This window comes from Esox lucius, chromosome 21 (genome assembly GCF_011004845.1).
Source record: "Esox lucius isolate fEsoLuc1 chromosome 21, fEsoLuc1.pri, whole genome shotgun sequence".
NCBI classification, from domain to species: Eukaryota; Metazoa; Chordata; class Actinopteri; order Esociformes; family Esocidae; genus Esox; species Esox lucius.
This window is the reverse complement of record NC_047589.1, coordinates 21,238,454-21,251,812: the sequence shown is the minus strand read 5'-3', so window position 1 is coordinate 21,251,812 and position 13,359 is coordinate 21,238,454. Positions and strand designations below refer to the sequence as shown.

General features: G+C 45.0%; 1 protein-coding gene across 7 annotated transcripts in view; it reads right to left on the bottom strand.

The window, feature by feature from the left end:
* The window catches only part of LOC105019486 (microtubule-associated protein 4), an 82,148-nt gene that overhangs the window by 42,581 nt on the left and 26,208 nt on the right, over window positions 1-13,359 (bottom strand). For 6 of the 7 annotated variants that reach the window (XM_013139601.4, XM_013139602.4, XM_013139604.4 and 3 more), the window contains 3 exons: window positions 4,637-4,750; window positions 4,352-4,441; window positions 1,396-1,530 (listed from right to left, as the gene is read on the bottom strand). In XM_013139601.4, the coding sequence (XP_012995055.2) occupies window positions 1,396-1,530; window positions 4,352-4,441; window positions 4,637-4,750 (339 nt within the window). Of the gene's footprint in view, window positions 1-1,395; window positions 1,531-4,351; window positions 4,442-4,636; window positions 4,751-4,847; window positions 5,110-13,359 lie in introns of those variants that run through there. The other variant, XM_020041756.3, reaches the window with a different exon arrangement.

Sequence of the window (13,359 nt, the reverse complement as noted above, 5' to 3'; positions counted from 1 at the left end):
TAGGAGTGTATAGCACTGGGTCTCAGTTGTACTGCTCCCATGTGGTACCGGGGATATTATGGTATTCTGAGCTGTAAGAAACAACATGATAATTTACCCATTGGAACTTCAACTATTAACACTTTTAATACCTACTTTACATTCATCTGAAAATGTATGAAAATAGCTGGCTGAGAGATGTAGATGTTTAAAAGAAGTTTGATAGTGGGGCTTTACTGCTGATGCTGATGGCCTTCACCCTGGGAGAATTTCTAGACAAACATTTTAATAAGTGACCAAACGTGCTTCTGCCAAGCTTTTATGGGCTACAATAGAAATCTCTCTACAACGTTATAAATAAAACAAGTTAGGCAAGCTGTTTTAATGCAACAGCTTGTGAATTTCACTTTAGCTAGTAACCCCTCTCAGACTCATGGGAAAAAATAATCCATCTCAGCAAAGTCTTTTGAAATTGGCATGAAGTGCTACCACTGGGATTTACTGGGATATAAGGACCTGTCTTTATAGGGGTGAAGTTAGGACAGGACTGGGATATAAGAACCGGTCTATATAGGGGTGGAGTTAGGACAGGACTGGGATATAAGGACCGGTCTATATAGGGGTGGAGTTAGGACAGGACTGGGATATAAGGACCGGTCTATATAGGGGTGGAGTTAGGACAGGACTGGGATATAAGGACCGGTCTATATAGGGGTGGAGTTAGGACAGGACTGGGATATAAGGACCGGTCTATATAGGGGTGGAGTTAGGACAGGACTGGGATATAAGGACCGGTCTATATAGGGGTGGAGTTAGGACAGGACTGGGATATAAGGAACAGTCTATATGGGGGTGGAGAAAGGACAGGACTGGGATATAACGACCTGTCTATATATGGGCGGAGTTAGGACATGACTGGGATTTAAGGACATGTCTATATAGGGGCGGAGTTAGGACATGACTGGGATTTAAGGACATGTCTATATAGGGGTGGTGTCAGGACAGGACTATATATAACATTATCTTGATGTTGTAAACTCAACTCAGGCATCATCAACTGTAATGGGCATGACAGGGGCATGGCAACCACTGGATAAACCAGCGGGGGGGGCATGGGTATGAGGACATTCAGATCGATCAGCAGGGTTGGGTGGGTGAGGGGATGCGCCGGCCTGACAGATGGCATCAGCATGGCAGCGCCCATCAGTCTGCTGAACACAATTACTATTACATATGCTGCATACGTAGAAGTCAGACAGACTGGCAGACAGCCAGCCTCGCAGACAAACAGACAGCCAGACACGCAGACAGACAGGCTGAAATACAGACAGACAGACAAACTGTCTCTTAAGGTGTAGGTAGGTACTATGCGGTACTGAACTAGGTAGTGTGGTGTGCGTCAGTGTTTCCCTGTACCTTCAAACATGTCCGTGTGTGTCTTGGCTGCCGGAGTTGGGGGCTTCTGGGGCTCAGCGATGCTGGGGGGCCTGTCCGCCGATAGTGGAGCAGCCCCTATGTCCATATTCAGCCCCATGGTAGGTTGGGAGAAACCTACAAGACCAAGACATGAGCAATAAGCATATCGATTCACAAAGTAGGTCATAGTCCTGTAGGAAAGAGATTTAACATGGTATGTTTCAGCGTCACTGGCAAAACTATTTAAGGTTGGAATTAATCTGAGATAGTTAGGCACCGTTTTGCTCAATTTTCATCTTTTTACTAATAGGCAAAATACCTATTAGTTAAAACAATCGGAACAGGGATGCTTGTTCAAATGCAGCCATCGAAACCCCAGCATAGAGACACCTCAGAGGCTTGTGAACTGGACATTAGTCATCCCATAGGAATGCTGAACAAGAAATGATCAGTATGAAAGCCTGACTGACGAAAGTTTGAAGGCTGAAACGCAGAAGCGAGGGACGGAGACATTCTAAAATGGCCCCCACCGAAATGAATTGAGAAGGGTCTATTGTCATGAGTGAGTAGTGCCTAGCAACACCTTCAGAGGCGAGTGCAGCGAACATTTCACAGACAGAGCGGACGTGAGAATTGCATTATGGTGGGAGTTGACTGAAGCAACTAAAAGTAAAACGCGGGGCAGAGTGAGGCTGTGGTGAACCATTTGAAGCTGCAGAGCAATGAATCAGCCTAAACACTCAAAAAGACATCCATTTGGTCCCTCTCATGGGGATTCACAGCTCCTCTGTCAGCCTGGGTGTGTGTGTTGGTGTGTGTCTTCGAGTGGCTAGGCCTTCAGCAGTGATTCCGTAGCCCTGAGATGACGAGCGTCATTACACTGATCTGCAGAGGCTGGCATCGTCAACACACAACTCAGGCCATAAATCTCAGCCTGACGCAAATTAGGCCAGTCACCACTCCCAAGCCACCAATGTGGAAAAACAGAGTGTGCTCAGCTCAAGGGGCCTTGGGTTCATAACACTGTGTTATTTCCCACAATCACTGCTTTGTCTTTAATTTCAGTCAGTTTAAAATCTTGTTGTTTTTGCCTGCTTGTGTATAAGTTAAAATACAATAAAAAAAGATGTCCATTTAATTTAACCCAGTGTTGAGAGGTAACCTAAATTCCAACTGAATCACTGTGCCAACAGCTCTTAAATATGAACTGTCCAAGCCTAGGTAAAATACATCTGGTCTAACCAGGTTCAGTAAACAGCATAGTCGAAAAACACCTGGACTAACCACATGGACAAGCCAGGTAACCAGCCCAGGTGAATCACATCTGGACTAACCAGGTAACCAGCCCAGGTGAATCACATCTGGACTAACCAGGTAACCAGCCCAGGTGAATCACATCTGGACTAACCAGGTGACCAGCCCAGGTGAAAGACATCTGGACTAACCAGGTAACCAGCCCAGGTGAATCACATCTAGACTAACCAGGTGACCAGCCCAGGTGAAAGACATCTGGACTAACCAGGTGACCAGCCCAGGTGAAAGACATCTGGACTAACCAGGTGACCAGCCCAGGTGAAAGACATCTGGACTAACCAGGTGACCAGCCCAGGTGAAAGACACCTGGACTAACCAGGTGACCAGCCCAGGTGAATCACATGCTGACCAACACAATGACTCCAAACAGCGTCAATACTAACTATAGTAGGTTGCCTGAATCAAAACACAATCTCAAAATCGGGCAAACATTTTACGCCATTTTTTCACGCGCTCTAGTAGAAAACTTGACAAACCGTTTTACGTTTTCCCCCTAATTTCACCAGGTAAGTTACCCGGGAATACATTCCTATTTACAGCGATGGCCTGGGAGAAGTTAGGTGCAATTACCAAGCTCAGGGACAGAACGACTCTTAGATTCGATCCAGAAACCTTATGGTTCTGGGTCAGACCACTGAAAAGTATGACTATTGAAATGATACAACCTGATTATTTTCCTGCACTCTAGTACACTGATAAAAGTATCCAGAATACCAACTATGTTCTCTATGGTGTACAGACCTGAAAGACAAGCCTGCAACAGAGCTTCTCCTCCCAACCTCCAGGCAATGCTCAAACCCTACATTGTAGGGATTTTGTTCAGCCACATCTGGGCTCTTGGCCATCCTGCACCTTCTGGGCAGCTCCCGATTTACGCAGTCAAAACACTTCTCTGTTCTGGCACCTCAATGGTGGAACCACCTTCTTTTTGAGGCTAGGATATCAGAGTCTCTACCTATCTTCAAAAACATCTGAAAACTCACCTTTCCATAGAGTACGTAAAATAGTTTCACTGCCACCACTCCTGCTGTCTGTTGTCTTCGGTAAACTTTGTATTTTTATGTATATTATTTGTATATGTATTTCCAGCACTGGCCTTTGCCAATAACTAGTTAATTGATTAGAATGCACTAAACTGTGTGGGTGTTTCACATAGTCCTTTTAAAATGTACGAACTTGCTGTAAGTCACTCAGGAAAAGAGCATCAGCTAAATGACTGAAACTTTAAAATGTAACAACAGCAGCACGTGACCACCCACTTAAAAAGTGTGGTTTTGCCCATTTCGACTGTAATAACCATTCAATTCTAATTTGCGCAATCTCCATATTCTCAGTGGCCACTTTACAGGCATGAATCAATCGGTAGCATAACACACTGACACGCTCAAACAGATTTGGTTCAGTTTTTGGAGGATTTGTCCTGCAATAGCATCTCTCTTAGCATGCTTAAACACCACATTCAGATTAAAACCTAAAGAACTTCTGCCAACTGCGTTACGAAGTGGTTGAGCCATTACCTGCAGGACTTTATGTCATGAACACTGAGACATCATTGGTATGTTATCGATAGTGTGTGGTATCACTCTGTTGACAGCAGACAGACATGTGTTTTGCAGGTTTTGACAACTAAATCAAAGACCACCTGAGAGACTTCCCATCAGTGCACTGTCCGTTGTCTGCAATGGGTTGTTGGGCTGAGAGCTCCACTGATCAGGGTAGTCTGCCATGGAACCTGTGGGGGGGTGGGGGGGACAGAAAGAGACAGAGAGAGGGGATGGTTGTGAGTATACTTAGAAGTAGTGCCCCTACATCAGTCTACAAAGTGAAATCCAGGAGTGTCTTTAAAGGTGAATACACCACTCGTACTTCTAGGAGTTCCAGTCCCGGCTCCCAGAAAACTGAGCGAGGCCAACATCAGGTCTCTTACCTGTAAGGAAGTCGGTCGCTGCAAAGACCTGCTGCTCTGTCGAGTTAGCCCGCACTTCTCCCTGTGGTTCTGGGCGCGCCGCTGATATCTGTCCCCCAGGCGTCACCTTAGAACCTGCAGTGCCGGGAACACAGATCACCTTACATTAGTTCCAGCCTCTGGCAACACACCACACGCACGCCCCTCCGTGGAACACAACGCACAGGCTCACCTCAGTCACACTCCCCCTGTGCCGTCTCTGAACAGAAGTCAGTAATACTCTACAGCCTCCCCGGCCAGAGAAGAGCCCACTGTATCCCTGTGAACTGTAGCTCTGTGCGGACCACTGGCTGCGGTGGCCTGGGTCACGGTGACGTCTCACTGTCTGTGTCTGGTCCTGTCCGCCCCTCCCGCACCGTCCCGGGGCTCTGGGTCCTGGCCCTACTTTCTAGGGCCCTCTGTCTGATCCGATGTGGCTGCTATTTCCCTCCTGTGGGAGAGAGTAGCACTCTCCCAAAAAACCCAACCCCGCCCCCGCCGGCTCCAGTGAGGGTGACAGTGATGTGTCTGGACAGGACGACACCCTAAGTCAAAAAGACTGCACCGGCGCTTCATAAGCTAGACGGGGAAGGGGGGGGGGGGATGTGGGGCACCACAGGACTTTAGTAGGCAAGGGCACTGATTGATTTAAAAGCACCATGCAATGGTGTGTCCTCGTATGTCCCTCGGTGTGTGTGTGTGTGTTTGCGTGTGAGGACAAGCCTATTCAGAGAGACAAGCGACACCGAGTCGAACCAGATGTTTGCGTCCTTGGCTTGATGCTAAGGAGATGGAGGGAAGATAGCTGGTTTACAATGAACGGTGTTTCCCTGCTGTCCAAGGTGCTGAACCGAGACGTTGTTTTCTTTAGGTGAACAATCTGGTGAACACCTCAACAAAATTGCCAAGCTCTTCCGGAAAAAAAAGCAATATCACCTCGTCTAAAAGTGACCTCTCCCTGTCTCAGACAAATCACTACCAATTCCAAAACAAGGTTTAGGTGAGCGGCAGGTTATTTGGAGAGGGGGCTGCTCGGTCTTAATGGGCTGCAATAGGATGACACTCTTGCTTTGTCTTCTATACCAACAACTGGTTTATAAGATGGGACTTTGTTTGTACATAATTCTGTACCAACTTCTTTTGTACATAATTATTCATGACTACGTGAATATGTACAAAGAAAAGACACAGCTATGAATATGAAACTGCAGCTTTTACTCCTACGCTGTAAAGCTATTGTTAAGATCACAGAGGAAACCTATAAAGTACCTCGAAATATTCAGTGAAGATTAAGTGAACCTGACAGCGTCCAAATGCCCACCGTACATGATGAGGTGTATCGGCTGAGGCTCCAAGGGACAGTGACTGTGCACTGGGAGGAGGGGAGCCCCAGAAAATGGCAGACGGGGCAAATAAATCAATGTAAAGTAAAGCGGCGACACTGTGAAAGGTTTATGCATGGTGCTTCGTGAACAGCCGAGATAAGACAAAAAGTCCTGGACGGGTTAGCCAACAATCACAGAAGCATCCGAACCAGCGGGACATTGACAGCTCCCAGCAGCCCGACACTCCAGAACAGACACACACACACATCCCTAAATACATTAACTTCAGACTGGGGCTGCGTGGGCGTCTGAGCCCAAACATGCCAAGTCATGTAGCATCGTAGTGGCCTGCCCCTGGAACTCAGTGGGAGCGGCAAATCTGCATTACCTCCTATTGTTCAGTCAACAAGCTCTGCAGCCCAACTGAACACAACGGGTTTGTTTGAGGGCATCGGGGGGGAAAAAAACAAAAACAGGGCAGAAATTGAGGGTCTCAGACAGATAGGCAGCGGGAGGGGGAGAGATTGGTATGCCACGATTTAGGGCTTTCTGCTCCAGTACGATGAAGAGCAGTGAACTTTTGAATGCCTTTGCCTGGAGTTTCATTCAGATCACTCTCCACTCTCTCACTCACTCCCCTAGCGCACTCTATGGCTCCGTCTGATCCAGATTACTGCTGCTCCTGTGTGTGTGTGTGTGCGCGCGCGCTGTCTATATATATCCCTGTCATTGTTCAGCTGAGCAGGCAGCATCCTACGGGGCCAGCTGAGATGGCTGTCCGAGTCAGAGACTTGAAAGTCCCCCTGAATGTGTACGGACGGGTGACGCAGTCGCCAACTCAACCCAGTAACATTCTGGCCTGCCCCTGACCACTACACATCCAATGTATGAAGTCAGTTAGAGGGTCATTCTAAAGGTACTACATTAGTGCTGGTCTATGCTCTTACCTGCAGCGGTGAAGGAAGTGAGGGACGAGGGTGCACGTCTCTAGCCAATGACGAGGGTGCACGTCTCTAGCCAATGACGAGGGTGCACGTCTCTAGCCAATGACGAGGGTGCACGTCTCTAGCCAATGACGATCAGACGCAGAGATAATGAATGTAAATAGGCCCACGACACAGAGCTCAGAAAGGACTGGGTATAGAAGGGGTTGTTGGGACTCCCAGATCAAGAATAATAGATTGATGAGGCATACGACTATGTACTGTACATGTGAATATAAATAGGCATCGGTTGGCGTGCCTTCTTCAGAACACGTCACATATCCCACGGTGACTGGGAGACGGCAGAGCAGTTGAAGTGTCAGTGCTTTAGCGTGACGCAGCTGGTCTGAACTCTTGCCTGCTCCACACTGTTGTCCTGTCCTCCAGCTGACCCCAGACTTTCCCCCGCTCCTTATCCCGCCCCCCCCTCCCATCACAGAGCCGCACAGGCTGGCAACAGGGCAAGGGGCACTCCCGGGCCAGCGCCACAGGGGAACCTCCTGAAAAAGATTGACGTGTCTACTGCCAACAGATGGCGCAGAACATGGATTTGGAAGGACTTGGGAACACTTTTGAGGAGTAGTAAGAAGAAGATTTCTATAAAAACTACATTTCTAAGCGGTTCGTTCAAACAACAAGGCCTAAAAGCACCAAAACCACATACATGGATACATCTGGATGGTGTTGGTGGTTGTTCTACAGCCAGACAGGTCAAAGCACGTTTCAGACAGCGGCCGGGTCTTGGCCCGCTCTTAGGTCACAGCTCTGAGGGGCTTTAAATTGCAGCAGCCTGCTGCCCTGCAGCTTTTGATGTCAATCCCTCTGAAATTGCCCACACACACACACACACACACACACACACACACACACACACAGCTAAACTAAATGCTCAGCCTAGTCTGTTCCAAAGATGTTAGAAAAATAAAGCCTGATGCTCTGAGAAGCCTGTATAGAGAATATGGAAAAGACAACTGTTTCATAGGTCAGCAAGTCAATATTGTAGATAAACATACTTAGATACTGAAACCAGATTTGTAGGTAATGAGCGCAGGTACCAATGTTCTCTGTAATGTTTTGGGTTACTGAGCAAATGCCGGGTCTCCTGAGTAGAAACTTTAAAGTTGTGAATATTCTTTGCAACATCTGGCACGCAAAAACAGTTACCACTGTGGCTGTACCTACTTTCAGAAATATCTTCTGATTTACATGCCTTGATGTAGTGTTCAGTGAAGGCCTTACTTAAAAAAATAAATCACTTTAGAGCCTGAGGTTCATGATTTTGTATTTGGTCTGTTATATAGTGGCCCAGCAATTTATTGGCTAACTTACAATATGTAAATCAAGCCTATCTTTAAAATACGTCACTGTCTCTAAACTGGAAAGTAATTTACAAAGTAAGGAATTTTTGACAGACTACATTGATGTAGTTCAAAAGTATTCATATAATAAACAAACAAATTGCTTGGTATTCAAACAGATTTCAGGTTTTAAAAGAAATACATTGTTTGTCTCCAGTCATAGGGATTGTGCCCTATTTCTTTTTAAATTGGTAAAGTAGCCAGAAAGTTGAATAACTGTACTGTTAAGCTTCTTTATACTAAATGTAATGTCATTCACAGTTACCATATCTTATGTCCATCAAAATAATTGGCAACAATTAAATGACCAGACAATTCCTATTATAATACACACATTGTAACAATTTTGTTGCTACCAATGGCCAGATGAAGAAGTTGAGAGGGTTTATCAACATTTCCCTCGTAAAAAATGAATTGCTCCGGGCTATGTTAATGAAGATTGATTTGTCCTACTGAAAGCCTACCTGAAAATCTGTTTGATCAGGATTGTTATGTTTCCAAATGTAAGTCTCAAGCTGCACGTATTTGCAGAAAAAATGCAAGGACATTTTGTGGCTTTAACAAAGCTTTTTAGGTAATTATCTACTTTTCTACTGCCCGTACACACAGTTTAGTGACTGAAATGGCCCATGCTGCAGAAAGCAAACTTCCATATAACCCTGCTATAGCTCTGATTGCTAAGGACACACAGGTCTGTGTATTCCTTAAGACAGGTGCATTTATTCTGCTGCGCTCTTGGTATGCCTGCAACAAAATCCCAGAGCTATCTTGAAACGTTTGACTTGTTCTTACGGGTCCTGATACCACCTCGTGTTGAATCGATCACTGATGTTTGTTTTCTATAGTGCAAACTGACAGGGCGAACTCAGTGAAGTTTCATTTTGTACATCTGCCCGTGCTGGCATTTGAATTGCGCGGCCAGGCACACAAGCAGCATACATGGAACATTGGTGGAGAGCTAGCTGAGTTTCAGCTTGGCCCCAATTGTGTTTCAACTTCAGTTCATGGACCAATGGGTTGACATTCTCCAGGGGAATTCTAAGCAGAATTCACATTTACTTCAGTGACTGCAAGGTGCCCAAGTCCTGTTGCAGCAAAGCCTCCCCAAACCATATTATATATATATTATATTATATAGATTATGCCTAGGATTTGTGCAGGATAGACAAAAACTTTGCTGGCTACAACCTTCAGTAGCTACGTTATAGTAAGCCCAAAAAGAATATTTATATTACAGCTATTTCTGGTGGATTTTCAAAGTACTCTTCCAAGCGTGCTTTTTGGGGTAATAGCCTATAGATCACAACCCCTTGCGCAGTAAAAGAGCAGGGGTTTCCATGATTTTCTCTTTTCACTTGACAAAATAGTCCGTTTAATAACTATGTTATTCACAAATGAAAGAAGAACGAACGTTGTGCCATAAAATGAAATAGCTTTGGCAGTGTACAGTTCATCTTAAGTCTCGCTAGCACTTGCTCAATTCTCATGACTATTCCAAGTAGTAAGTTAGTTGATACTAGTAAACCTATTACTGGCTAATAAGCTGTTAAAACAGCCAGTGGCAAAAGCCATACAGTTCATAGATGCTATGTGGTAAAAGACACATCCTCTCACGTGGGAGACCAAGGTTTGAATGCCGTGAGGGCAGCAACATTCATCACGTCTAATCGCGGGCCAGTTGAACTAGGCTTGGCTGGTTCCTTTTCTGGTTTAACTAGACATAACAGCCAATGTCATCCAAAAAGGCCTACCTATTTGTCCATAGGACACATTTCCACAACTCTTGAGAATCATCCAGATGCTTTTTTGGTGAACTCTAGACAAGCATTCACTATCCTCATGCATGCTCAGCTGATGTACAACAATCGTGCGACATTTGGTTTATTGCACTAGACACGTGGGGGAAGGTGTTGTGGGAGATAATCGGTTCGTAGATTAAGCTAATGCTCATCACGATGAGAACTTCTCAAAACTCGATCATTGACAAACGAAGACCAGTATTGATGGACTGTTCCACAGAACATTTTCCAGCATTTGGGTAGGGGTATCAGGGAATAAGATTAACAACACACTCTCACATACTGAGACCCTCTGGTTTTACCCTAAGGGTAAATGCTGATAAACAACACACTTATTTCAGCACACTTGTTTTCATAGCCTTAAACCTCACAGCCCTGTCTGAGTCAGTGGGTTTAGGACAGTAACGTTTATGATAGTCAGTTACTGAGCCCCTCCAACAGCTCAGTCCGTCACACAGTAAAAACACCTATTCTGTCCGCCAGTCTCACACTTAACGCTTTTGAAAAGCTCCAATTTGGGATTTAAAGTCATTGGGATGTAGGATCAAATCTCTACATGTGGAAATTGCTGAAGATGAAAGGGCCCGCTTCCACTAGAGAGGACATCAGTGAGGAACGAGGATACATTGTGTGCTCTCTGAAGCTACGGGATTAAACGGGGGAAATCATGAATATTTAGGGGGTTTAGCCACATTTCTTCTGTCTGTGTTATTAGGATGAAAAGACTGTCAAGCGATGGTGTGCATTCATATGCATTGCAGCCATGTCAGTCCTCGAACAGCACGCTTTTAGCACATTTTGCCTCGCATGAATTCCCAGGAATAGCAGTTTGGGTGTACTCTGACGTTAGAACAGCTATTACTTCACTTCATGGTTTTATCTTATTGTAGGCACTGGGTTTCCATTGTCGGTCCTCTGATCTATAAGACGATATTTGAACCGTCAGTAGAGTTCCCTTTCCATGTTGCATGGCAATACACGCCTCCATTTCCTTATGGATAAACTACGTGTCCCACCTGTCGCTATTAAATACCAAAATTGCATCCATGATTGAGTGATTTTGCTGACACTGATTGAGAGACACTTACATGAGCAATAAGGGTTGAGCTTTGATTTGAACCAATGACCTGTCGGTCACAGGACCTACACTCTAACCATTAGACTGTCTTGCTGCTCCAGTTTGGAGTCCCTCACCACCACTCCTTTCCCCGTCTCCTCTCCCTCTCATGGTTGTGGGCGACACAGCTGGCCGGACCAGGGAATGAGGCCCTCGTTCTTCTCCGGAGGGACGGACCAGTCCTCCCAGCTCCCCTATGCTATGCTCAACCTCCCCGTTAAGCACATCTGCAGTGGGGACATCCAGCTACTGCAGCCTCCAGCCGTATGTAGGCCAGCCTGACCCACATAGCTGAAGTTAGAGCTGGAACTCTCCCCCTGGAGCTGGGAGACAGATCTGCCAACAGGCCACACAGCAGCCCTATCTAACCAGGCCCCTTCTTGAAATGCTGTGGGACTGAGGAATCAGTACGGACATGGCACACATGCCAGGCCCTGGGCTAAGTCCAGGCTAACGGCACTGAAAGGAGAGGCAGTCAGCAGGTAAGCTCTTACAAGCGAGGGTGGAAGTTGGGTTGAATGAACAACGAAGAGTCTGGCTAGGCGCATGGAGACGGCATTCTACTAGTAAACTCAAGAAAAATAAATAAATAAACAGTCCCCGGCGCTGTAGCATTGATGAGGTCATTAGCATTTTCTTTTATGTCCCCGGCCTCTTATGTGTTGCTCAAATGGCTTCATTAATATCCGTCCATGACTAATCAGGCAATGGTGTCCTGTCCTCATTAATTAGTCTAACGAGAAGTGTTCTTCAATATTCACCAAGCGAACAACTTGATTGCAGGTAAAACTATTCTCCAATTCAAAAAAGGTAGAGCTGTTTGTGAACACTGTTGGAGGATTAAGACATTTCTTTCTGTGAATATTAATTCTCAGATTTGATCACAACAATAATATATTCTCTGTTAAAAGGTTGTAAACTCTTTATAAAAGATGGCCTAAAAGACTGCCCCACGTGATGGAGGAGTACCAAGCATAACCACCAGTAGGTTTCTGAAACAGTAAGTTGAACTAATCTGGCAACACGGCATCGAATGGCAAGTATATCGTTGCGCCTGTTTTTCTCTGATTATAATAAAAGGACAGAAATACAAGTGTTAGGAGGAGTGAATTCAAATGTCATTATATAATATCAACTGGAAATGAAACAGAGAATACACAAACATTAAAATGCAAAGAGCGGCATTAACAAGAGGTTAATTTGAGTTTTTCTTCTTGAAGAAAGAAATGCAAAGCCAGGTGTGTAAGAGTTTATTAGTACATTGTAGAGACAGACAGATGGACAACAGTAAAATAGTTTATAAAAAGAGCACTGTACACAGGATATGCAGCAGTGAAGGAAGAGAAGGCCTGATATCTAGGACATACAACAGGTAGTCAAAAACAAGACAGAGGGTTATGTATCAATGCCATGGAGGAAAAACAGAAATATAGTTGGGCAAAACTCCTACATCGGTTGTTTAGTCATCCTTAAATGGATAGCTCGTGATTTTGTCAATGAAGCCCTTATCTACCTCCAAATACATATAGTCAAACGATTTAAAATTGTCTCGGTAATTGGTGTTTTTTGGTAGGCAATAATTTTCTTAATTGTGAAAAAAGCCAGTCCTAGTAAGTCTTCCTTGTCACTGAAGTTGCCAGTCTGCAATTTTGGGTTAAATAATCAGTGGCGATTGCTAACACATCCAAACTATGCCAAGCATACGCTGTTGTGTATAAGCCACCCATACAGATTTGTCTTTGTTTCCACACTTTGACCTGAAAGGGTGGAAATCATTAACTGGTTCAAAACCGGGTGTCTAAAAAGAACTCCACCACTATATGAAGTCAGCTCAAGATAGTAGATGCTAACTAGCATTTGCTTAATTACTGCTAATCTAAAAGAACAGCAAACATGCTAGCTGCTTGGAAAAACATCCAGTCAATGTACTTGTGTGATTAGCAGGAATGGTAATCGTCAACTTCCTTGTCAATATCTTGAACTATCCCTTTAAATGCATTCAATTATAAAACGAAACAAGACGGAGGCAGAAGAAAGTCTAAGAAGGTTAAGGTCTAGTGTCATTGCTGTTTAAAAGCAGTGTGCCAGTAATTTTGTTCCTGAAATCTGAAAAGAGCCTGCTG